This window comes from Chenopodium album, chromosome 9, assembly GCF_948465745.1.
Source record: "Chenopodium album chromosome 9, dcCheAlbu1.1, whole genome shotgun sequence".
Classification (NCBI taxonomy): domain Eukaryota; kingdom Viridiplantae; phylum Streptophyta; class Magnoliopsida; order Caryophyllales; family Amaranthaceae; genus Chenopodium; species Chenopodium album.
The window spans coordinates 71263380-71288282 of record NC_137842.1 but is presented as its reverse complement, the minus strand read 5'-3'; the positions used below and the strand labels follow the sequence as shown (position 1 = coordinate 71288282).

Genomic DNA, 24903 nt, shown 5'->3' with positions numbered 1-24903 from the left:
AATAAAACATTTATTTATCATTATCCAATAAATTCACGTAGTCCGAAGATATGCAAGCTACTATATAGTTCAAGGATTGCCTGAGATGGCAGACTTAGGGTGTTCAGGCACAGTGGATTTGGGTAGCTCAGGCACTACAGGCTTGGGTAGCTCAGGCATTGCGGGCTTTGGCAGCTCAGGCATTGTAGGTTTAGGCATCTCAGGCATGGTGGGTTTTGGCATTTCCGGCATCTTGGGTTTTGGCAGCTCATCCAAATGGGGCTTAGGCATTTCAGGTACAACAGGTTTAGGTTGATGTGGCAGTGTAGGCTTGGGTGATTCATGCTCGGTGGGTTTTGGCACCTCAACTGACTTGGGTTTTGGTAGTTCTGGTACTGATGGCTTGGGTAACTCATGCTCAGTGGGTTTAGGGAGCTCAGGTAAGGTGGGTTTTGGCATTTCAGGAACAGAAGGTTTAGGCAACTCTGGCAATGTAGGCTTGGGCAATTCGTGATCGATAGGCTTTGGTGCCTCATCCAATTTGGGCTTTGGAATTTCTGGTAGTTTTGGCTTGGGTGCTTCGTGCACATTGGGTTTAGGGAGCTCTGGTAAGGTAGGTTTTGGAAGTTCAGGCAGAGTAGGCTTAGGAAGCTCGGGCAAGACAGGCTTTGGGAGTTCAGGTACCGTGGGTTTAGGAAGCTCAGGCAAGGTAGGCTTTGGAAGTTCAGGAACTTCTGGCCAGTGGCGGATCTAGCGGGGGTTCAGGGGGTTCAGTTGAACCCCGTTAGATCCGGAAAAAAAATTAAAAGTTATTAAAAAAAAAAAAAAAAAAACAGAAAACCTATAAATAAAATATCTTAAACAAATGTTTAGTACGTTAGGCGCTAGCTCAGTTGGTTTAGTGACTTTCACTTGTACCACCAATCACGGGTTCGAAACCCAGGACATGCAATTTTTATTTTTTTTTTCTTTTTTCTTTTCTCCCTTTTTTCCCCTGTAACTTTCGACTTTTGTTTTTTTTTTACTTCTTTGTTCTATTCACTGCTGCTTGCTAAACCCTAACTTTCTTCTCCATTTTTTCTCACTTCTCAAATCTCAAGACTCAAGAGTCAAGCCGTCGGCCGCCGCACACCACGCCTATCGCTGCTGCTCACCGACGAGGCCACGAGGGTCGAGGGCGACACCGACGATCTACTCGAGGTAACATTCTCTCACTTACTCCCTGTTTTTTCTTTTCAATTTCTGTTTTGAGTTTTTATTTTGAGTTTTGAGTTTCTTAATTGTTAATATCATAATATTTGATTAATTTGCTGTAGTACTAATTAATTTGCAGTAGATGTAGTACTAATTAATTTGTAGTAGATGTAGTACTAATTAATTTGTAGTAGATGTAGTACTAAATTACTAATTAATTTTGAGTTTTGAGTTTTGATCTATGAATTATGAATTAATTTGCAGTAGACGTAGTACTAATTAATTGTTTTAAAATTATTGTAGTGTGACCATGAAAAGTATGAAAACTCGAAGAATGCTTTTGTAATTTGCATTTTTTTTTTATTTAGGTATTTTGACATTTAATTGATGTTATGTATTGTTGTATCGGATCATTTTATTTTGCAATTTTATTGAAATTTGGACTAATTTTGTTGTTTACTTATGTATTGATATTTATTTGAACATTCTATTTTATACTTGTACACCCGATTTATATCCGTGCATTTGGATATCGGGTGTTTGATAAAGTTCGAACCCCCTAGGTCCAATTCCTGGATCCGCCACTGCTTCTGGCTTTGGCACTTCCAGCTTTGGAACTTCTGGCTTTGGCACTTCCGCCTTAGGATGCTCTGGCAAGGAATCTTCAAGAAGGCGACGAGCTACAACTGGCATTGTCCCAGTACTCATCACACAAGCAACGAGCAGCATACCATATATAAACAAGCGAGAACCCATGGTTTCAAGAAGCAAGCGTAAACAAGTGTAGAAATCACTAAATCAGGAGTGAAATAACTTCTTCAAGAGGGATTTTTGTGTTTGTTTAGGATATGATATACTTTGTGGGTTCATGGGTATTTATACGTTATATGAATTGCGTAGCTGGATGGAATTAGCTGAAAAAGGTTGTTCATAGTTCAACTCCTCAGCTAAATTATCAGCTAATTTTAGACAGAGGAAAAAAAAAAAATAAAAAATAAAACTTCTGACATACGATGTAATACAGTTTAATTATGATCTAATACTAAAATTTAGTTCATTTTTTTATTCCTTCTTCCTGTAATAATTATCAAGTCATTACAGAATAAGCTAATTTTATTTTAAACTAGTCCGCATTAATAATTATAGCGCCTACACAAAAATGTTTTAGAGGTTGACGTATACAATTACCTAAATTATGGGAAGCCAAAAGGGTCCGAGGCAACTCTCAGGCTTTCAGCTAAGCCAAAAATAACATCAACTGTTTGAACTTTGCTCTAGGAAAACAGTCAAGGCTGGTTCAAGGACAGAGTTTAGCTATGTCGTAATTCCACACTTTTAAGTGAAAGATTTAGATACCGGTGAACGGTACTCGAAGCATTTATCGGAAAATTTGGGTCATATTAAGTTGCAACAAGAACCTACCCAATACCCATGCTTTCACTTTGTATTACAAAATAATCTGAGTTCAAAAATTTTCTATTCATGTTCAATACTCAGTTTGACTTCATATATTATGGTATTGAAATCATACAGAAAGCTGACTTCCATACAAAAACTGGATAAACAGCTAAAATAGCACATATCAAGTCACCATATACAACTTATTAGAAAGACTAAATCATGATGTTTCCCTTTTCCAATAGGGTATTCAAAGGGAAAATGATAGCCAGATAAATATTGCAAGAAATACACCAAGAGGTTCTGCAGCAAGAATACGAATGGTCCAAAGTATATCAACATACCCCTACATGATTGAGGAGATGTAGTTTCAAACCACGGATCGCAGCTCACCGGTTTCCAGGGCAAATTTCCGATGCTGTGACAAGACAGATGGAACTTTAACAGCTTCTAATCTTGCCAAATAACTACTGCAGCTGGATTCTTTATATTCCTTAGCAGCATTGAGTATTGTCTGCAACATTTGGAGGGGATCACCATGGCTGACTATCAATATTGCACACCTGTAAAAATTCTGAGACTATTAGTTTCATATATTTGTAAAACCCTGAAGTATACAGAGTGACTAATTATATCATATACGAAGTATAAGAAATTGAGTTCAGCACTCTAAGATACTATATTCAAGCAGATAATACTCAATTAGATGAAGACCAGAGATTAATGTCAGTAATAAAAGAACATTTAAAAAAATTTATATTTAGTAAATAGGAAGTACTCAAACAAAGAGAAGATAACACAGATGATTTGGTGAAATTACCCTTCAAACATAGCCTCCATTTCTCCAATGGCCTTCAATAGACGTGATACAACATCAGCAGCACATTCTCCACCTTCTGGACGCTGGAATGGATCTTTCTCATCAAGCGCCCATATCTCTGGATACTAGTAGGAATATAAATTTAAGAATCAGGAATCCAGAAATTTAAAAAAAGAAGACCTAGAAAATTTTAAATCACACTCTTAAGAACTGAAACCAGACTTGTTCACTGATTAATGTATACCAGCGTTAACCCCATTTGGTGCATGTGATAGAAATTGTAAAGGCAGAAACCCTATGAGGTACACAATCGAGGGTAGCCATACCAGATTCCTTAAGCCCCATCATGATTTAATTCTCCAGAAGTCTTAATACAACTTTAGATATTTATTTATGGTGTAAAAATTAGAAAGGTTTTACATCAGCAGCATTTTTATCATCCCTGGTGTGAACGTTAGAAAGGTTTACATCAGCAGCATTTTTATCATCCCTGGTAATCAAAAGGATATTTATGGTGTAAGCTTCTCTTTTGCAACAAAAATCTCTTTCTCATATATAGTTAATGTATAGAATTCCCATATAGGTTATTAGGTTACTTTGTCTTAGACAAAATTAGTTGATAAGGAAGTTTTAAAAAAAAAAATGGGAAATTCTCTCTAGTAATCACAAATTTTTTTTAGCCTGAAACTTTTTATTATCAATGGTAATCACGAATTAATAAAACTAAGCTAATGGTAACATTAATAATATTAAAACATCATTAAACAATTAACCAGGGTTAATCTTAGGTTAAGTAACAATAGATTTACATTAATATCCTTCAATTTTTTTATTTTTTTTTAAATAAAAACAAATAATACAAACCCCTCCCCAACCACCAGCCCTCCTTTCCTTGCCGGAGCTCAGCTTGGTGCGGCGGACGACGTCTCAACCCTCTACCCCGCCGGAGACCCTCACCACCAACACCCCAATACCAAAACGAGCACCCCTCCCTTGTTCCCGACCCACCCTCTCTCTTCTTTCATAACCACCAAATTAAAACCGCTTGTCGGAACGCCGAAATCAGCCATCCTCCCTAGCCGGAATCAACCACCCTCCTCCCTTCCCCGATTTCTTCTCATCTCCCAAATTTGGGTTGAAATTTCTAGGAGTTTTGGTGATTTTGGGGTCAAATTTGTAGACTTTAGGGGGTCGAATTTATCGAAAATGCTAATTTTTGGGGTCGAATTTGTTGGTTTTGGGTTCGAATTTGTTGGTTTTGGGGGTAGAATTGCTACTTTAAGGGTCGAATTTGTTAATTTTTGGAGTCAAATTGGTTAAATATGTTGATGTGGGGTCGAATTAGTGGTCGGAGCTAGGTTTCACAGGTTTGATACGTGTGGAGGTGGTGGTTAGGGTGGTTTTCGAGGAGGGGGAAATGGGTAGGATCGGGTTGGTGTCGATGCGCGAGGTGGTTATGCGCTGGGGTGTTATTGGGGAGAGGGAAGAGGGAGAGGTGGTGGTGCCGCCGCTTTTGGTGCTGCCGTTGCACTTCCTTTCCGACCTTAACAGCAGTTTAACAATGGTGGTGGTGGCTCTAATGGAAGAAGATGGAGGAGGAAAGAGTAAGGAAGAAGATGGAGGAGGAAAGACATAAGGGTATTTATGTCTTTTTACTGTCTAATAGCTAAACCATGTTAAAGATTTTAACAAATTATTTAACTTAAGTTACCATTAGCTTAATAATATTAATATGTGATTACCATTGATAATCAAAAGTTTTAGGCTTTACCACTGAGAAAAAAAAAAGTTTGTGATTACCAGAGAGAATTTCCCAAAAAAAATTGACAATTTATCTCCAACCATACACAGTAGTAGTGTGCAAAAAAAAAATAAAAAAATAAAAAAATAAAAAATAAAAAACTGTATGGCTGTATGAAGAACCAGAGATGCAAAACTTACCCGGTCATGTGATGAAAGCTCATATGAAGGGCCAAAGTAACGTTCCCGAAGATCTTCAAACACCTATTAAAATATTGTAAAGTTAACAGCTAGAAAAAGGAAGGGCAGCAGAAGTGCAAAGTTAAAACAGAGATCTGCAACTCAAAAAGTGAAATTAACCAGAAAAAATACATAATCAGCCTCAGATATAAATGTGCACCATATCAGTTATTATTCAGGTATTTTTTGTTTGGATAAATTATTTTACACAACAGCATACAGAATTTACAAATTTATTTGTTTGCCAAGTTTTAAAATCCTTCGATGTAAATGAGTGTCACATTAAACTTCCACAATCTTGAATGAAGCAGTATTTTATTTGTTGAAGTTACAAAGGGTGTACCTTGCATTGACTACCTTCAAATGGAAGATTCAAGACAGATGCAACCACTTTAGCAGTATGAGCTGTTCTAGCAAACGGAGAGTAACAAATGCGAACGTTTTCCAATGGAATATTAGCATCCTTCAAGTCCTGCACTTATGGACCAGTTTATTTGAGATTAATGCATAATGGTTAAGGAAGTACATAAATTCCATAAAATATCAAAGCAAAAAAATCACCTTAAGGAATCATGTTTCCAATAGAGATCCACAAACAATTAAAGTGAAGGCTCCCAGACAGAAATTTTGCACAGCATGAGGTTCAATTTGCGGTATCTTAATTTCTTAATTAATTACAGTACATGATTATGTCATTATGTGTGGGACACGAGTCAGCAATCTCGACTCAATAAGCTTTGAAGTAAACCTAAAAATACAGCACAAACAGAAATGACTAAGATATACTTGTATTATGGTTATAAGGTGGAATTGCAGTATTACTGTGTAAGATATTAATAATCCACCAATAAATCGGAGCAAATTAGTTGCGTTCCAACTAAAATATCCACCGATGTTGATCACAATGTCTTCATTGCTTACTGCCTCACTCTAGTCTCTACTCTTTAGAACTTTTCATCATCCTCTAAACTAACACAAATGCAGAGCAATCATGCTTATTTTCGACAGAAAGTTGCAATCAGATTTCTCTAAAAACAAACGCATGAATCCCATAAGTGAATTAATAGCTTCTCAGAGAACCTCTTCGGTAAATGTGAAGCATTTGCTATCCTAATGGAATATATTTCCCATAAGTTGGTGAATTCTTTATCTATCTGTTTGGATTAAAAGTTGGAATTACAACGACTACAAATTCAAATGATACAACAATGATTAACGAGACGATACGCACTCCTATTGATTACACAGCAATGAAATTGGAGTAAAACTACCTTTTGGAATTGCTCCCCAGCCAATTGGGCTTGTTTAACACCCAACTCTGCTAACTGATACTCTGGAAGTACCCCATTTTCCTGTGTGTTAATCAATCATCAGCCAAATCATAAATAAGCCATTAACAGTTTAATGCTACCATAACAAGCAGAATTAAAGCAAAAATCAAGAATTTTTTTTCGAGAATCCATGAAATAGATGATAAACTTTATAACCCTAAATCCCTAATATCAAAACATGATTAACCAATCAACAGTCAAATTAAATAAATTAAGAAGAACCCATCTACAATTACATCTCAATGTATAAGTTTAATAAATAACGGAGAATACTAAAAGAAATAATAACAAATGAATCGAATTGAGTAACATAAATATGATAAATAAATTAAATAAAATGTGGGTATTGAAGAAGGAAGAGAAAGGTACCAAAGAGGAAACAATGAGGCCTTTCTGATTAGGGATGCTTTTGCCATGTCTAAGAATCCAGTATTTGTTCTTCAACAATGAAGAAGCTGCCATGTCCCCAGTTCCCTTCGTTTTGTTTGCTGCTTTGTTTTGCTATCGCTCTCTCTGATCAAACTTATGATCGGGCTATAGGTGGCCATGGGCCGCCCGGGTGTTTGGGGTAAGGACTAGGTAGTTATAAGTAACTCTCATTAAAATACCAATTAGTATCATATGTATCGTGGTGCACCTAGAAATAGGTAGATCACGACTATACTTTTGAACATTTAGTAAAAAAAATTGAACATTTGAACATTTTACAAAAAAATGAACATCTAGTAAAAAAACATGAACACGTCACAAAAATTTAACATAAACATGCAATTTTTATGTTCATATTTTATCAAGAAATGTTCATTTTATACGCATTAAATTTTCAGTTTATATTACAAAACTATTGAATTATTACGACTAAGTTCAAAATTTGTTTGACTCGTAATAATTCAAAAGTTGCGATTGTTCAAATTTTTTTACTAAATGTTCAAAATTTGTTATTGTTCATATTTTTTACTAAAAGTTCAAAAATCATAGGCGTGGTGCATTCGATTGTTCAGATTTTTTTACTAAATGTTCAAAATTTGCGATGTTCAGATTTTTTAACTAAATGTTCAAAATTCTCGATTGTTCAGATTTTTTTTACTAAATGTTCTCGATTGTTCAGATTTTTTTACTAAATGTTCAAAATTTGCGATGTTCATATTTATTAACTTAATGTTCAAAATTCTCGATTGTTCAGATTTTTTTTACTAAATGTTCAAAAGTATAGGCATGATGCATTGCAATTGTTCAGATTTTTTAACTAAACGTTCAAAATTTGCGATATTTAGATGTTTTTACTATATGTTCAAAATTTGCAATTGTTCAGATTTTCTTACTAAATGTTCAAAAGTATAGGCGTGGTGCACCTATTTCTAGCTGAACCATGGTGCATCTTAAAATTTGTGTTAAAATACGATTAAGTTACTCCGTATTAGAGTATACCCGTGTTAACGCATGGGTATATACATAGCATGTATATTTAGAAAGAAATATTTCGTAAAACAAATAGGAGAGGTGGACATACTTGTATATTATTTGATTTTATACTACTATACTGCATTGTGATGTGACTATTTATGGTGTTATTATTATTACAACTTCCATTCTTCTTTTATTATCATTCTCCACTCAATAAAGAAAAGGTCATCATTTTTAAGAATAACGACATTAATACCAAAATCAAATCGAAAAGTTGAGGGTTCGTTTGGCATCGCTGTGGTTTTTCTGTTTTTTGGTTTTTTATTATTTAATAGTATATTATATACCTCACGTAATGAATCAAAAAATATTTAGACTTATTGAAAGCATGATAATTTTGAAAACTGACAACTGAAAAGTGGAAACACCTTTTTCTTGTTTCCTATTTTTGGTTTTTAGTTTTCAAAAAAACAGGAAACTGAAAACCAAAAATGATGCCAAACAAGCCCTGAATTTGTTTTGTGTAAGTTTAGGATTTGTGTAAATGGAGTAAAATTGAAAGCATGAATTCCCAAACAACAGGTTCAAATAATGGAGATAATAGAACAATTGGTTCTAATTATCTCTTTTTTCTTTTCCTATTAATTATTTCATGTATACTACTCTATCTGCAATTCCACATGTAATTAAATAACACTGTTGATGTAACAATCAAAACCTTCACCAATTCAAATATGTATGAAAAATTCAATGTATAATTTACAAGTTCAACAAATATACCAAAATATACCAATTCACGGAAATCTAGATTTTACCATAATTTAAAGTTCAACAAATATACCAAAATATACATAACAAAAAGAATATCAACAGTAAAGTAGTTCCTTTAACACATTCTTCATTAATTATCCCGATTCCCCTTACATTTTTCACAACACTCGATATATTTTTTATCGCAAACCTTACCAGAGTTTAATGTCGCTACTGTCAATTTCTTCATTAAGTTTCTCTTCAATGCTTTTCTTGGTCAATTCCCATTCCCTTCAAACTTCAAATTGTCTAACGGAGAACCTTATAAGGTCGTACATGTCGAACATAGTTCTATTCTTATATTGCTTAAGTCATTCTTTTAATCCCATTATTTTACCCAAAAATCAAGAATCAATAATAAATAAACCGCGAAAAGAGATGAATTTCGAAAGTAGGACAAGAAAGAAAATAATTAAGAATGAAGAAATAAGGAGCCACTTATTAGAATGAGATTGATATTTAAAAAATGATTTATAATAATTCAGTTAGTTCATTATTGGATTTTTTTTTGTTTTTTGTTTTTATTTGTTTTTGTCGCAAGTTCGTTATTTGAGTCAAATAAAAGAAACAATTTAATTTCTTGAGTTATCTGGTTAGTCATATGAGCTATTAGTATTTTTAACAACTAGTTGTGGCCCCACGCGCTACGCACGCGATCCCCCAATGGCGGTAACAATTATTTGTAATTATATATATATATATATACGGTGGTATCGTTACATGTTAATTATGTTTGCGTAGTGTCTAGATTTTGTATGCATTTAAATTAGTAACTCAATGTGAAAAGGAAAATATTGAAATATAAATCATCATATTAGAAATATGTAACTTAAATCATCATATTAGAAAGAGTAACTTTAATCATCATAAAATGAACTTACGATTTTATGTAACGACGAGCACTTTTATTCCACTATTTGAAAAATAGGAGAGTACAAGTATCATTTAAGGTTTATAATACAATATAACTCTCTCTATATTACTCTCTAAAAAGTATTACAATGTACAAGGAGTTGTAGTATGTAGGAAGGCTTATGTATGGTATGGCTTCTTGTGTTGTTTGTTTTCAATTATTGAATCCCTATTTATAAGTGTAGATAGAGCTTGAAAGAAATGGCCGGAATATTTTAGAAATTCCTCCATCATCATTCTTGTATAATTCTAGAAAATTTACGAACCATGTATTATATTCTAGCTAATAGTTTCCAATATCAATAATGAACTACAACATTCAAGTAGGATACTTTTCTAGAGATTCCGAAAGCATCTAGAATATGCACAATACTCCACCAAAATAATGGGCTTATAAAATTTGGGCCATACCCAACAAAGAAGAAAAACTTTACAAATTAATAGAGTAATAAACTCCGCAATCCACGATCATGCATTTTACAAATACTTATAACAAATTAACAATTACATATCAGTTTTTGTTTAAGATAATTATCTTACTCAGCCCAATTGCAATGGATAATGACTTTATCAATTTATTATATTGACTTGCAATAATGTAATATTTTTTGATAAGTTGTCTACTCGTCTATACCATAGACTGTAGACCTTCACCAAATACGTACGCACGCAAAATTCTATATGACAAATTAAATTTGAGAAGCAACATATACTATCTATTATAAATTTGTTTTTCAATTCTCTTTTCTAATCTAATGTTTTAAATTAAAAGAGCCAAATACCCTTTTTGTGAAGTCTATAAAACACACGCATACTCCGTTTATAATTGTCCATCAACAAATTAAAAAAACATCACATTGATAAATCAAGTTCAAGTCTTTTGCGTTGTCAAGGTAATTTTTTTATACGAGTATAATTTTTTTCATTTTGTTCATCCTTTCTTTTTTTTGTTGTTGTTGTACTATATATTGTTTCATCCATTCTTTTCCTAAGGAAAAATGTCGGAGTCAAGTGATAATTTAAATGAGATGAACGAGGAGTCATCAAAAGCGATTTTAAACGAGTTGAAGGTGCTAGGAGAGAAGTGGTGTGTTTCTCAGGATATCGCGAATCAATCCATTGCCAAAGATAATGATGGCCAAAACATTATTGCAACTACGCTTTTAACAGGTACCTTGAAGAATCTGACAGAGGAACCCTTGCAATTATTTGATCACAAATTATGGGCAGGACACATTATCAGACTCTATCCAAATCCTCTTACGCATAGTATTGTTGGTCATTTTGCACACTCAAACGCCATGTTAAAGGAAATCGAAGCAGCAGTGGTGTATACGGGCAAGAATTGCCACGGTGATCTTTGCGGCTGGCTCCTTGCTTGGTCAGATTGCAACGGTAAATTGAAGGTATGTAGGATTTTTTTTTGGGTGAAGTGGTAGGTAGATTTTGAAGTACATTTTTTTTTTGTTTTGGAAACCATATACTACGTATCTAAGTACATGGATGATTATAAGCTTCCCTTCAATAAAAAAACATTGATTATAAGCTAATATATATACTTCATTTCTTTTTTGCCTTGTTGCAATGCTTTGACTTTTAATAGATGAATCCTTTTTTTTGGTAACTAAAGCTATATTTAGTTCACCTTATTGTATTTAGGAATTGGAAATTTTGATAATTACCACCATTTATTGTTGCCAAAATTGAAAATACCACCTTAAGGTTTTTTTTTTTTTTTGAATTTTACCACCTACTTTTTTCCAAAAGTTTTGAAAATCCCACCACTTTGTGAGATGAGTCATTGTAGGACCCACAATTTCGTTTTCCCTCGATTTCCCCTGTTCTTCTACTCTCCTCTTTCAATTTCATCTCTGAAATTTGATATTACAAAAATTTTGGAAATTAGGTTATAATTTCTACAATCTAACCTAAAACAAAGTGAATTGATTAAATTAATTAGGATTTAGGTAATTAATTTGGGATTTTTGCTAAATTGGACAAATTTGGGAGTTATAATTTCTACAATCTTAGTTTTATTTTTATTTTATTTTTTTTATTCTTGTTTTTTATTTCTCGAGGCCTAGCCTCTCGTTGGCACACAAAAAAAAAAAAAAAATCTATAAGAAAAAAATTACGAAGTATTTATATTAAATCTTATTGTATTTTTTTTTTTTAACACAACTAGAAGATATATTAGATTAAAAGGCTAAAGCCTTGGTATTTACATAATACATCCCAAACTTTGTACACTGAAAATTGATGTACTTACAAAAGTTGCCAGTATAAATGGCTAACCATAGCACCGAAATAACTCTCCTAATGAGAGAAATATATACATCATATGGTAACTCAAAAGCTATCAACAATCCATGCTGTGAAACCAAAAGCTGCTAAAAAAATCTTATTGTATTAATGTGTATTAATGTTATAACTTTTTTTAATGGTAATAAGTTATAACCCGGGGCAGGTTTATGCGGAATGTGGGCGTGAAACCAAATTCAAGAACATCGACTGGGAACAGATCAAAATGAAGTTGCATGACAGTGACTCGAAGACAGCCAATATCCATGATAAGGAGACTGGAACCACACTGGTTGCTAAATTAAATGGCTTCGGTGGCACCGATTATCTTTCTGCTTTCTTTTTCTTTCATTATTAAACTTGTATAATAAATGGAGTTCTGTTTAAAATGTCTTGTATCATTATATGTGAGTGTTCTTGATATATATTTCAATATTTTATGGGAGGGTTACTCAATGGTATACTATTGTTTTTTTTTTTTTTTTTCATTTCAAATCTTCATTTGAGCAAATTTGTCAAATCAATAAAAAGTTTACCTTTGGGTGCTTGCGCTTACCCTTTTGTGCACTTGGATGCATGTAAGAATATTTACACTTCTTTCGTTTTTTTGTTACTAATTACAATATGACTTTATTAGACTTGAAATATTTAGTAAGTGAAATAAGTTGGAACAAAATAAATCCTTATTTTACACCGACCAATAAATTCAAATAAAATAAATATATAGTCAACTGCATCTTTGTAATAAGTTTTAATAAGTTGAAATAATTATTTTAAAAAACACACCTTTAGACTAGACTTGATCAAAGTTGACCCTGTTCTCCCTTAAAGAAAGCTAGTATTTGAGCAACTTTTTTTGGCCTGAATTCTAGGCCCGACCCAATATTTTAAGAAAATTGGAGTACGGAGTATATTTTTTAGTTAAAATTTAAGCCGGTACCAATTTTAGTCCGATATAGCGGGTTTGGACGCAAATTCTTGGATGAGCTTAATTCTGGGCCTCTGGCTGGTTTCCTTCCTTCTTTACCTTCCTGCATATTTCCATCAATTTCCTTCATTCTTTTGTCTTTTATTAATTTTTTTTCCAATCCTAAGGAATCCTAACTTTAATAAATACCTCCAATTATTGATCTTAAAAATATTCTATGGATTTTAAATTTTTGTTGAAATCCACTGTACCCCACTTGTGAGTGTCCCACATTGAAAAAAAAAGGGGAGATGGTTACACTTTATAAGGTAGAGGAGTAACGTAACTCTTATTATTGCCAATAAGTTTTTGTATGGAAGCTCTTAAACATTGTTTGTGGGCCGAACTCTCCTCCTCCTTATTGTCTCGAAATTTAACAATTTCATTCGTGATTTTATTGTATTGTATTGTATCTATCTATTTATCTGTTTAGTTATTTGAATTGTGTTATTACATTGAACATATATAATAACTTAGTGGAATGAACATAAATAAAAACCATCAAAAGGTTTTAATTTTGAAAGTTAGATGCTTTCATAATCAATTTGCCTACAACTTGAAAATATCTATTTTTTTGGTCCATATATATATATATAGGTAAACCACCTTTTTTGTCAACTTTTTTGAAAACAACCACCTTTTATGTTTTTTTATTTACTAAACCACCTTTTAATTACCTAAAACTTTGATTGCATCACCCCTATTTCAAATCTAACAGTTTGCATCTCAACCATTCACTTCATTCCAAATCATCAACCATAGCAAAACCTTCCCTTCCATCTCAACCATCACTTCAATTACCTCAATTTAGGGTTTGAGAATAAACAAATACTACAATTTAATTTTTGTAGCAAAATTAGGTTTGATTTTTTTAGAGCTTTACTCAATTTAGTCATGCATTTATATAGAGGGAAGGGTCAAATGTTTTTTGTAGTGAAAAAAAAAATTACATGATTTAGAAGCAAAAGGCACAAGTAGTGGGCCCCTTTGACATCTCAGTTAAATTTTTCGTCAAAATTTGAAATAAATAGGGGTGGTGCAATCAAGAATTTTGGTACTTAAAAGGTGGTTTAGTAAATAAAAAAACATAAAAGGTGGTTTTTTTTTTTAAAAAAAGGATGGTTTGTACCAATTTTTCCATATATATATATATAAAGATTTTTTGTTTTAAGTCTCATCTACAAGTACTCTGTAATATTTATTGACTTTATATTTTTGAAGTCATAAACATTACACAACAAGCAATGACGTGAAATATAGGTAGTTTTACTTAGAAAGCAAATACTTGAATGATTTGTTTCGACTTAAAAACGTTGAAATCGTTTTAAATTACTATGGCGTAGAATTTTCATTAGCCTAGTGGGACTTATTATTCATTTTAAAATCCTCTTATATAGTTATTTGTGGTTCGGATTGATTAGGATCTAAATGGCTAAGTTTGACCTTGTATTCTGAAAATCCACTAAAAAGTCAAAATGGCATCGTCTTATTTTATATGAACGGATGAATGTACTACGGATAATAAATACAGAGTATACATTAATATAGGGCATGTTCACATTTACTTAATTTCAGTTCACTTCATTTCAGCTCTAATTAGTTCGATCAGCTTAATTCAGTTCAACTCCAATCAGTTCTGTTCAGCTTCTAATTTTCCTCTCTCATAAAATATTCATTTCAGCTTAGTTTAGTTCGGTACAGCTCCAATCAGTTCAGTTCAGTTCAGTTAATGTGAACAGACTCATAGTATATTGCAATTTGATTTTACAAAAAGAAAAATACTACTCCATACTAGATACATTTATAATCATTTTAAAGTAATCAAACCACCGCCCCCACCCCTCTTTTTTATTGTAAGATAATGATATTGAATTGACTATTGTCATAACAATGACTTTATTATTTAATTAGCTGCAATGTATACGTTAGTTGTAATAAAAAAAAAATTCAAATTAATAAACTAATACGTCTGTAAAACCTTCGTGAAATACGTATGCAAATGTTATGAACAAAGTCTATAAATACCTACATAATAGGGTATTGTAAATGTACATCAACATCATTTTATTACTTTAACTTGCAATAATCCTTGAGGAGCATACACGATTACACTCTATCAAGGTACTTTCTTCCTTTTGTCTTTCTATTGTTTGTTCTTTTATACGTAATACAAGATTTATATTTCTTCATTTATATTTCTATGGTTTGTCTTTCTATGGTTTGTCCTAATGGTTATTGAATGTTTTTCGATAAAAAGATGTATGTTTACCTCTATAACTAACTTGGTAAATATGAACGTATGCATAAGAAAAAAAAAATGGCATCAACAACAACCCAATCTGAGGAGGAAGTGAGTGTCGAATTGAGCAGCCAAGAGAACGCGGTTATAGGTGAGATGATCAAGGACGCGAAGAACTCGTGTCTCTCGGAGGAAATAGTAAACAAGTGTCGTGCCATGATTGCTGAAAATGGAGAACAAAACACGACCGTGGTTGGTGGCATATCTCCAGTGATCGCGTTAGGAGGCACCTTAAAGAATCAGACAAGAGGAGCCTTAACCGTTCTTGATTCGAAGCTATGGGCAGGGATCATTGTGAAAAAATATCCAGATCCTCTAGATAGAATTGGCCTATTTGCGCAAGGTTGCGCATGGTATACGGGAATTAAGGCGGCAGTGGTGTATACCGGCGAAAATAGTGCTGGTGTTGAATGTGGATGGCTTCTTGCTTGGGCTGACTCTAAGACCAAGGGAAGGAAGGTAAGTTCACAATAATTATCATTATTACAAAATTTTAAATCATCAATTCTTGTTTTATTAATGTATGTATGACAGAAACCAAAACCGGCCTTGATTTTTTAAAGTTACTGATAACCAATCTTTGAAGCTTCAAACATCAGCTTAATCTTTTGATTGAGATGGTCACCATTTAACAATTACCATTGTTTTTTTTTTCGTCGAGATTAGTGTACTGTACAAATTAAATAAAGTAAAAGTTTAGTTAAATCAATAAATTAGATTGATGACCAGATTGCAAAAATTTAAATCAAAATTGATGAGGTGAATTGAACATAGCCTAACATGCACGTATGTATCTGTTTGTATAAATGGGACAGATTTACGCCAAGTGTGGCCGTAAAAGCGAATTCGAGTGTATCGATTGGGAACATATTAAAGAAAAATTGAAGAAAGCTTTTCCAGTAGTTAGGGCTCATGACAGCTCCACTGGAACCTCAGTGTATGGTACAATAATTGGCGTGGAGTCAGCAGTATCAACTGAAGATGCAGTTCTTGGAGTTTTCACTGGTTAAATTCACAAGTTCTTTGCTATGAACAACATAATATGCCGTTGATCCGGACATTAATGCTTATTACCCTGTTATTTCACTCTTTATGTTATTATTTATTTTATGTGTCGAGTTATGAGGGGTATTATTATGTTACGTTCCTTGTAAGAAAATGTAAGCGTCGTCTATCGTATCTACCTTGTATTTGTTGGTTTCTATACTCTTAATCAAATAAAAAATGCCCCCCTTGAGTTTTTCCTACATGATGCTCTTTGTAGTGTTTATTCATAATTATGAGTTACTCGATCTAATCCGTATGTCGCTAAAATAAGGTTATAAATAGATAAAAAATTGATTTGATCTGATTTTCAAAATAGAGCTTCTTATTTCATAATTATACCAATCATATTATCCCCCAAAAAAGATGATCTATAGACAAATTATGGAACAAAAAATAATAACTGAACACTAAGTGGAGTCGGGTTTAAAAAAAAAAAAAGTAGAGTCGAACCTACAGGAGCTATTGTAAGCCCAATTACCACTAAGCCACCAAAATTATAACAACAAATATATGAAATTATTTAGATATATATACATACTAAAAAAAACTACAGGGGCTAGTTAATAGAATTGAGGGCCCAACGGGCTATAGGGGCCGGGCCTCTGCCAGCCCCCCATAGCTCCTTGTAATTAACTACTTTTGATCCCAACTGTTTAAATATTAATGATTAATCTTGTACATTCATATCTTCGACCCTTTATTATTATTATTTTTTTTTCACAAAAATTACTCTACTTTTTCCAAAAAAAAAAAATGAAATTAAAAAAAAAAAAAAAAATGATTGTCGCTGCCATTGATCGATGCAGTTCCAAGTATTCAAACTTAGCTCCAACCTAAGCTAAATCTCTATTAAATAGGTATGGGGAACAATTTACATGGATAGGGTTAACGTAACATAGCCAAACAATCAATGGAAAACTGCCGAGTAACCCTTACAAAAATACGATTTTATACATTGGAAAGTTTTATACGAACTACATGGATAACTGGATAGGATAATTATAAAATTCATAATTATATAATTATTGCTCTACATAACTCTCCCTCTGTTCATTCTTGCATGCACTAATAATTGATGGATTTCATATGTGTAGAGGATTTTAATTAAGAAAAATTTTGGGTATTTTTATGGTCAATTTAAATCAACGGTCTTAATTTACGTGATACTAATCAAGGATGTAGATTTCGATTTTTTTAATTGCTACAATTTTATTGTAGCAATTGCAAAACTATCCTAGATAATATATGGAGTATTTTATCTTTATTGACTTTGAAAGTTTAAAGTCATCCTATTTTAATTTGTGGAACATTTCATCATATCGAACGATTCCTTCACGTTGTGTGACGTTAAATTACAAGATAATGGGTGGCTGACACAATCGTGCAACGTTATGCTCCATAGTAAGCTTCTAAAATACACCTACACCATTAAAAAGTCTACGAGTATAATCTATGAACAAGTTGAACAAAGTGTTATTACACCTGATAAGAGACTAATCCTTGATTTTATTTTATTTTTTTTCAAATCTTGGAAATTGATTCTTTATTTTGACAGCATCTATTAGAATGATTTGTTAAGGTTGAAGTCTTTTAAAATTAATTGTTCTTAATCTGTATAGAAAAATGAATAGTCTAATGGATCCGGCTGGCACAAATACAATCGTGAACATATGATCAAATATTTCATGGGTATATTAATCATATAAGACTCAGCAAAATGGCCAATCTAGGGTTTTATTTATATTTGGTCGGTCATTTTTTCAAGTCATTTCTGTCCAATTAAATCTGTTTCGATTATAAGCTAATAACTATTAAAAATCATCTTAATTTGTATTAGACAGAGACTTGTTTTATTTTATTTGTTTGTCAACTTTTTTTTAATGTTTCATGAGGCCTATAAATACCATTAGTTAGGGTCTTGGTATCTGCATCAACAACAATTACAACATCTTGTTAGTTTGCAATCTTTTACGCATTATAATACTCTTTTGAGGTAATTTCTTCCTTTAATTTTTTTATTGTGTTCTTTTATACGAAGTATATTGGTTAGTAGTCTAGCTAAGTAGCTAGTAGATCGAATTCACTCGAATGATTGCCATATCAAAAGGGTGTATTAAAGCCGTAGTTTAGCTTTTACCATAACTTCAACAAATTATTTTTTTTCTCCAAATTCTCCCTCATATTTTTTTTTTCATTTTGTCGATAAGTTTTTGACAAAGATTTTTATGATTGAATACGATACAAATTAAACACTAGAATTAAACTAAGAATGAAGATTGATCTACAATCTACATGTCTTAATATTCTTAATTGTATTTTAATGTTTTAGGGATCGTTACTTATTATATTTGCATATTGATCATGGTTATAAGTCTTTACTATTTCAAAGTCTAGCTTAAAATGTTAGTGTGAGTATTGAACATTTCATATAAGTTTTTGAAGATTTTGACTTTTGAAATTAATTAAAGGAAATTTTGACAATTACCACCTTCTGTTATGTCCATTTTAGCAATTAAAAAAAAAAAGTTTTTCGCCTAGACATTTTATACAAGTTTTTGTAAAAATAATCATACAAATACAAGTTTTTGGATATGTATATCAAATTTTGGGTTGATGGTTTCACGGTGAAACAGATCGACTCACCTAATTCTGTGTGCAATGGAAGTATATATGTTAATTAAAAGTTTATCCTTGCTTGCTGTGATTGATATTAACTTCCGGACTATATAAATGCATGATATACACATTGAAGGTACATAAGAAAAAATAAATGGCATCAAGCACGACCCATGTCGAGTTGAGCAGCCTACAGAAAGCGGAGTTGGATGAGATGATCAAGGAAGCCGAGCCCATATTAGCTGAGTATAAAGTTCAACATGTGACCGAGGTTGGTGGCGCAGTATTGCCTCTGATCGTGTTAGAAGGCTACTTAAGGGCCGTAACACTAAGACCCTTGACCCTTTTTGATTCCAAGCTATGGGCTGGAAAAATTGTCAAAGACTATCCAAATCCTCTTGATGGTTCAATTAGTACCTTTGCACAAATTTCCGTAAAGGATGATGGGATTATGTCAGCGGTTGTTTATACCGGCAAGAACATTGCTGGCGTTGAATGTGGATGGCTTCTAGCTTGGGCCGACTCTAAGGCTAATGGAAAGAAGGTAAGTACATACACAAACATTCAGTTTTTGATTTAGACTATATACCTATTTCAATTTATAACTTATTTCAAATCAGATCACATCATATAAGAAAATAAACTAAAGAAAAATTTGTCTAGAATTACCCTAAAGATAGGGTCATTTGTAAACAACTACCCATTTTTTTTTTATTTGTTTAGAACTACCCACAAGTTAAAAAAACATTTGGGTATCACTACCCATTAACATGTTGCGTCCAATTAAATGGAGATAAATCAAATGTTTTTTTTTTTTTTTTGGTATGTAAATGGGGCAGCTTTACGCGGAGTGTGGTGTCATAAGCAAATTCAATTGCATCGACTGGGAACGTATTGAAGAAAAACTGATTAACTCAGGGCTATTGGCAATTATTGTTATTGACGGCGAAACTGGAACTTCGGTGTATGCTAAACTGACTGGCGTGGACTTTCCGATGCAGACTCAAGACCAGCTTGCTGCAATCTTCAGTGGCTAAACAAGTTCCCTACAATGATCATCATAATATGCAGTTGATCCGGACTGTGGATCACTCTACTTGTTACTTTGTTACATTCTAATATATTTATTCGTATGATTTTATTCACTAATGTGCTACTGTCTAGTTATGAGGGGCATTTTTATTGTTCTTATCTCATGTCCTTCTTGTAAGAAAATGCAAGCGTCTGCCGTCTATCTACATTGTGTCATTTCTTGGTTTCTATAACCTTGCTAAAATGCTAAATAAAAAAGCCCCCTCTCTTTGTTTCTTTGTTTTTTGGTTATGTAGTGTGGTGTGGTGTGGTGTTTTGTTTTTCCTTCTCTTTTCTCTTTGTTCTTGGCTTTGCCTCATATTCTCCTCGTTTTAGAATACTTGCTCTATTTATTCATGCGTTGAGTTTTAGGATAAATTGGAGAAACAAATAAAATAGGGAGGTAGTGGGGTAAGTTGTCAAAACTTTCGGTCTGAGATATAAAGCTGTTTACTAAAACAGTTCCAGCCTTAACCGAGGAAAGTTCGAAAAGCTAAGGAACATTGATATTTGATATTGTAGCAATTGCAAAACTATCCTAGATAATGTATGGAGTATTTTATATTTATTGACTTAGAAAGTTTGAAGTCATCTTATTTTGTGGAACATTTCATCATATCGAACGTGACGTTGCAAGATAATGGGTGGCTGACACAATCCTTCAACGTTATGCTCTGTAGTAAGCTTCTAAAATACACCTACAACATTAGAAAGTCTACAAGTATAACCTACGAACAAGTTGAATAAAGTGTTATGATGATGTGTCAAGTTATAATTGGTCAATTTTTTATTTATTTTTAAAAGGCTAAATGTACTATACATGTATATGTGCTTGTAAATACATGTATTTTGTTAAAGAATACATCATTATAATTTTTTTTTTTAAGAAAATCATTTCAAAAAATTAAAATATAATTAAAATTTTGAAATCAAACTTTTTTTTTTTTAAAAAAAAAAAAAAAATAGTTTGCAGGCCAAATATTCAGTGTTCTTCATCATCGTTAATGGCCTAATGGGCATTTTTTTTTTTTATCATTCTGCTGGGCAATTAAGGTGCATCAATTAGGTTGCGGGTTCCGGCGACTCTTCCATCGCACGTAGATCCGGCGAAGGTTCAAGGCGGCGGCTCAAGGTTCTGACGAATTTGCAAGCGGTTTTAGGCGTATTTGGGTGCCTTTTTGGTGCTTTTTTAAGGGTCTTTCTGGGTGGATTTCTTGATTAGTTTTGGGGTTTGATTCTGGTGCGATTTTCAGGCGACAAACATAGGCATTCTAGCATGGCAGTTCTTGGACTTTTTGGCACCGATTTTAAGATAGGTTTTGGTCAATTTCAAGGAGGTTTCAGGCGACTTTCTTGGGAAGGAAATGGTCAGTTTTCCGGCGATATTCAGGCAATACTTCCGACAGTCATTCTTATTCTCCGGCAGCATATCCATGATCCTGATTTTTAATTATAAGTATATTTTCGAAAATTTATTAATGTTATGATATAGAATCTCATAATTTATGAAATGATTGATGAACGATGATGAATGATGAACGATGAACGATATTAGAACAATGATGAACGATGATGAACAATTTTGACGTATATGAAGGAATTTAATTTTATGATTTCTAAATTATAATTATAATTTCGATTATTAATTTTTATTATAAAACTAGATTTTCAAAATTTATAATTATGTAATTCTAAAAAAAAAATTACAAGTATAAAAAAGAATACAAAAAAATAATAATACAACTTTAATACATTATAGACATTAAAAATAATTCAAAATGAAAATAAAAATACAAAATACAAAATATAGGCCAATCAGATTTTTCCACATCATCAAGTTGTGGTGTCATTTTTAAAGAATGACATTGTAGAATTTTTACATTATATATAAGAGACTTATCCTTGATTTTCTTTTTTTTTTTTCAAATCTTGGAAATTGTTTCTTTATTTGAAGTCTTTTAAAAATAGTCTTTCTTAATCTGCATAGAAATATTAATAGCCTAATAGATCCGGCTGGCACAAATACAATCGCGCGTGAACGTTTTTTTTTTTTTTTTTTTTTTTTTTTTTTGAAGAAATACAATCGTGAACGTACGTAATGACTTAGTGATTTTATTGATCTAAAGATACATTTACATGAAATAGACAATTTTACATACTACCTCCGTTAATTGTTATCTGCAACTTTGGGGGTATTATTTGAGAGATATAAAATATTCCAAAGTTGCAGATAACAATTAACGGAGGTATTCTTCTGTATGTAGGAAATTTGAGGATACCAAATACGAGTGTTTTCAAATACTGGAGATAGTAATTCTATTCTCACAATTAATTGTAAGGTAATTTATGCTCTCAATTCTATAACTACCCTTAACTAGGAGGTTGTAGCTAGGATCATTCTTCACTAGACTAGTAGGAGTAACTTAGCTTGGCGGTGGGGGATCCCCATACCCTTATACCAACTTTCAACAGATATTACTCAGTAACCCAAATCGAGTTGACATGTGAGAGGTTCTAATCTAATATACTACCTTCTCATTAACTTTACAAGCTAAGAAACACTAATAATGTGCTTCTGTATTTTGGAAACTCTATTGGATAGACAATTTTCATCTCAATGTTTTTAGGAAACTCTACTGGATAGAGAATTGTGGAGGAATCTATAATTGGTGAATGGTCATGAATATTATAGATTTATGTAGTAATTTAAAGAGCATTCTACCTCCATACATCACCTATATAAATAGTGGTGTTGGGCATCAATTGAGAACATGTATCCACTTACATATCTCTATGAGTGTCTTCCATTCATATGATGATCGAAGTTTCTATATGAGGGTTTCTATAATGAGAGTTCCCTTGTACAACTTGTGTGTCCATTTTTTTACTACTTATTTTGCCCGTATCTTTCTCCTAATAATTTTCATAATTCTCTACATCTTTATAATTTGCTATCGCGGTGCGAACTCACATGTTGCTTTTCTATTAAATTTTTTCCCGCTTAAAAGCTTTGATGATGTCAATTTTTTTTTTGTGATTTTTCATAAGAATCTAAGTATAATCTTTCAACACTTTTATTCTACAAATTTGGAATACAACTCTTCAATTTGATTTTCAACTATCTATTTTTAATTTTCTAATTTGTCTTTGCATTAGCTCTATTTTGAGTTTGGGATTATGCATTGTGATATTGAATGATAATATTCAAATATAATTTATTTTTAGTGATACGTAATTTATTATGTTACTTTAGCTTTGTACAATTTCCAGTAGGTGTTGATATTAATTATTCCTTCAAAATAAAAGTTAGGAATTAATGGATATTAGGTTGTTAGTACTTTAGTGCCTTATTAATCTCTTTTTTAAGAGTATTATTAGAAATCAATTTATTTGGTGGAGTAAATCATGGCTCATGTTTATCCACTAAGTATTAGCATTATTTATTTTTTTAGTTTAAATTTGTTATTGTAGCAGGGCAAGAGGCATCTATGTATCTCATGATTAAATGAAGTATGCAAGTATCTATTTTGATTTTGCATAGTATTTACGGCTCCTACATCAAAGGGTTTTGGTTATTCATCAATTTGGATGTTGTGTTAATTAATTTAAAGTTGGCTACATAGAAAGTATTATTGAATGTATTATTAGGATATCATTAACTACATAGGCTTATGATTTTATCTATCAATTTATTATAGATGTTTGATCATTTAACAAGAAATTAAAGCTATTTATTTATACATACTTATGAAATACGAGTATAAAAATATTGTGTTAGGATTTTCACCTTCATGAATTTATACAGTAACAAATTTGAAAATATTATTTGTATTTGTAGTTCTATACTGATTTTTTTTTTTGTTAAAACCGTGCATCACACGGGCGCACGGGACTAATCTAGTAATATAGTATGATTAAGTTTTTACGTTTAAGTTATATTTGTAACATATTTGAATCTATAGGTTTTCAATTTCTTCTTGAACTGTTTGGTCGAAACAATACAAATAAAGTGAAATCCCTAATCTTTAAATAAATTAAATTGATAAAACCCCTCTGTTCAATTATAATCATAAACAATTCGATATTAAAAAATCAACAAATTGATTAATTGATACTAATAAAATCTAAGGTAAACTTTAATTAGACGTGCGAACAAACATAATGTTCTTCTGGCATGGTGTCTCTTCCTATATACTGTCATTCTCCTTATCTTTTCCGTCGGGAGACTTGCGATTCGAGACCGGGAGACCATCATCCAAAGCATTGCCAACACCATAATGTCCATCACCAAATTTCTTTTCAACACTCAATTCTTATTGTTTATTAATCTTCCTTAACATGAATTCACTATCTTGGAAAAATCCATAATCGCCCTTCGGAAACCTCTCAGAAAATTACAGTTCTTGCATTAATTTTTCATCAATGGATAGCGTTACTCTCTCTCTTTCTCTCACGGGTTGATTCATCATTCAAGATTCTCAGAAAGTCGAAGTATGGCTTGATTTTGTCTCTATTATTGTATAATTTGTTTATAAAACGGTTGACCCTCCCCAGTGTTTGAAGAAGATATAAGAAACTTAGAAATGGATGACAAAGTAGAAACTCCTATTACAGAGGAGAGATTTCGACAATGATTCTTGTAAAGATGGAAATAAATGATTGTATTAGAGTATAAGGGAGAGAATTGATTTTATATGAAGTACAAATGAGAGAATTGATTTGTATTGGAATTAAAGGATGTCTGAAATAGAGAAATTTTGAAAGATGCTATGTT

The 24903-nt window shown here is 32.3% G+C and overlaps 4 protein-coding genes and 1 long non-coding RNA gene across 5 annotated transcripts; 4 read left to right on the top strand and 1 right to left on the bottom strand.

Annotated features, from left to right (window-relative positions):
• The first annotated feature begins 903 nt into the window (after window positions 1-903).
• On the top strand, window positions 904-2296 carry LOC145560455 (uncharacterized). The gene is made up of 2 exons (XR_014093149.1): window positions 904-1179; window positions 1477-2296. It is a non-coding gene; the product is annotated as an uncharacterized LOC145560455 (long non-coding RNA).
• A 360-nt stretch (window positions 2297-2656) lies between these two features.
• On the bottom strand, window positions 2657-7264 carry LOC145559149 (metal-independent phosphoserine phosphatase-like). Its single transcript, XM_081620576.1, has 6 exons — window positions 7072-7264; window positions 6643-6723; window positions 5715-5843; window positions 5333-5395; window positions 3392-3516; window positions 2657-3134 (listed from the first exon to the last, which is right to left on the bottom strand). The coding sequence occupies exons 1-6, from the start codon at window positions 7162-7164 to the stop codon at window positions 2942-2944; spliced, it is 684 nt and encodes a 227-aa protein (XP_081476702.1). The 5' UTR covers window positions 7165-7264; the 3' UTR covers window positions 2657-2941.
• A 3512-nt stretch (window positions 7265-10776) lies between these two features.
• Window positions 10777-12580, top strand: LOC145560453 (jasmonate-induced protein homolog). The gene is made up of 2 exons (XM_081621707.1): window positions 10777-11234; window positions 12296-12580. The coding sequence occupies exons 1-2, from the start codon at window positions 10827-10829 to the stop codon at window positions 12485-12487; spliced, it is 600 nt and encodes a 199-aa protein (XP_081477833.1). The 5' UTR covers window positions 10777-10826; the 3' UTR covers window positions 12488-12580.
• Window positions 12581-15154: 2574 nt separating this feature from the next.
• On the top strand, window positions 15155-16747 carry LOC145560452 (jasmonate-induced protein homolog). Its single transcript, XM_081621706.1, has 3 exons — window positions 15155-15217; window positions 15408-15854; window positions 16211-16747. The coding sequence occupies exons 2-3, from the start codon at window positions 15414-15416 to the stop codon at window positions 16403-16405; spliced, it is 636 nt and encodes a 211-aa protein (XP_081477832.1). The 5' UTR covers window positions 15155-15217; window positions 15408-15413; the 3' UTR covers window positions 16406-16747.
• Window positions 16748-19212: 2465 nt separating this feature from the next.
• Window positions 19213-20095, top strand: LOC145558124 (jasmonate-induced protein homolog). The gene is made up of 2 exons (XM_081619259.1): window positions 19213-19602; window positions 19898-20095. Exons 1-2 carry the CDS (start codon window positions 19213-19215, stop codon window positions 20093-20095), a joined length of 588 nt encoding a protein of 195 aa, XP_081475385.1.
• Window positions 20096-24903: the final 4808 nt, after the last annotated feature.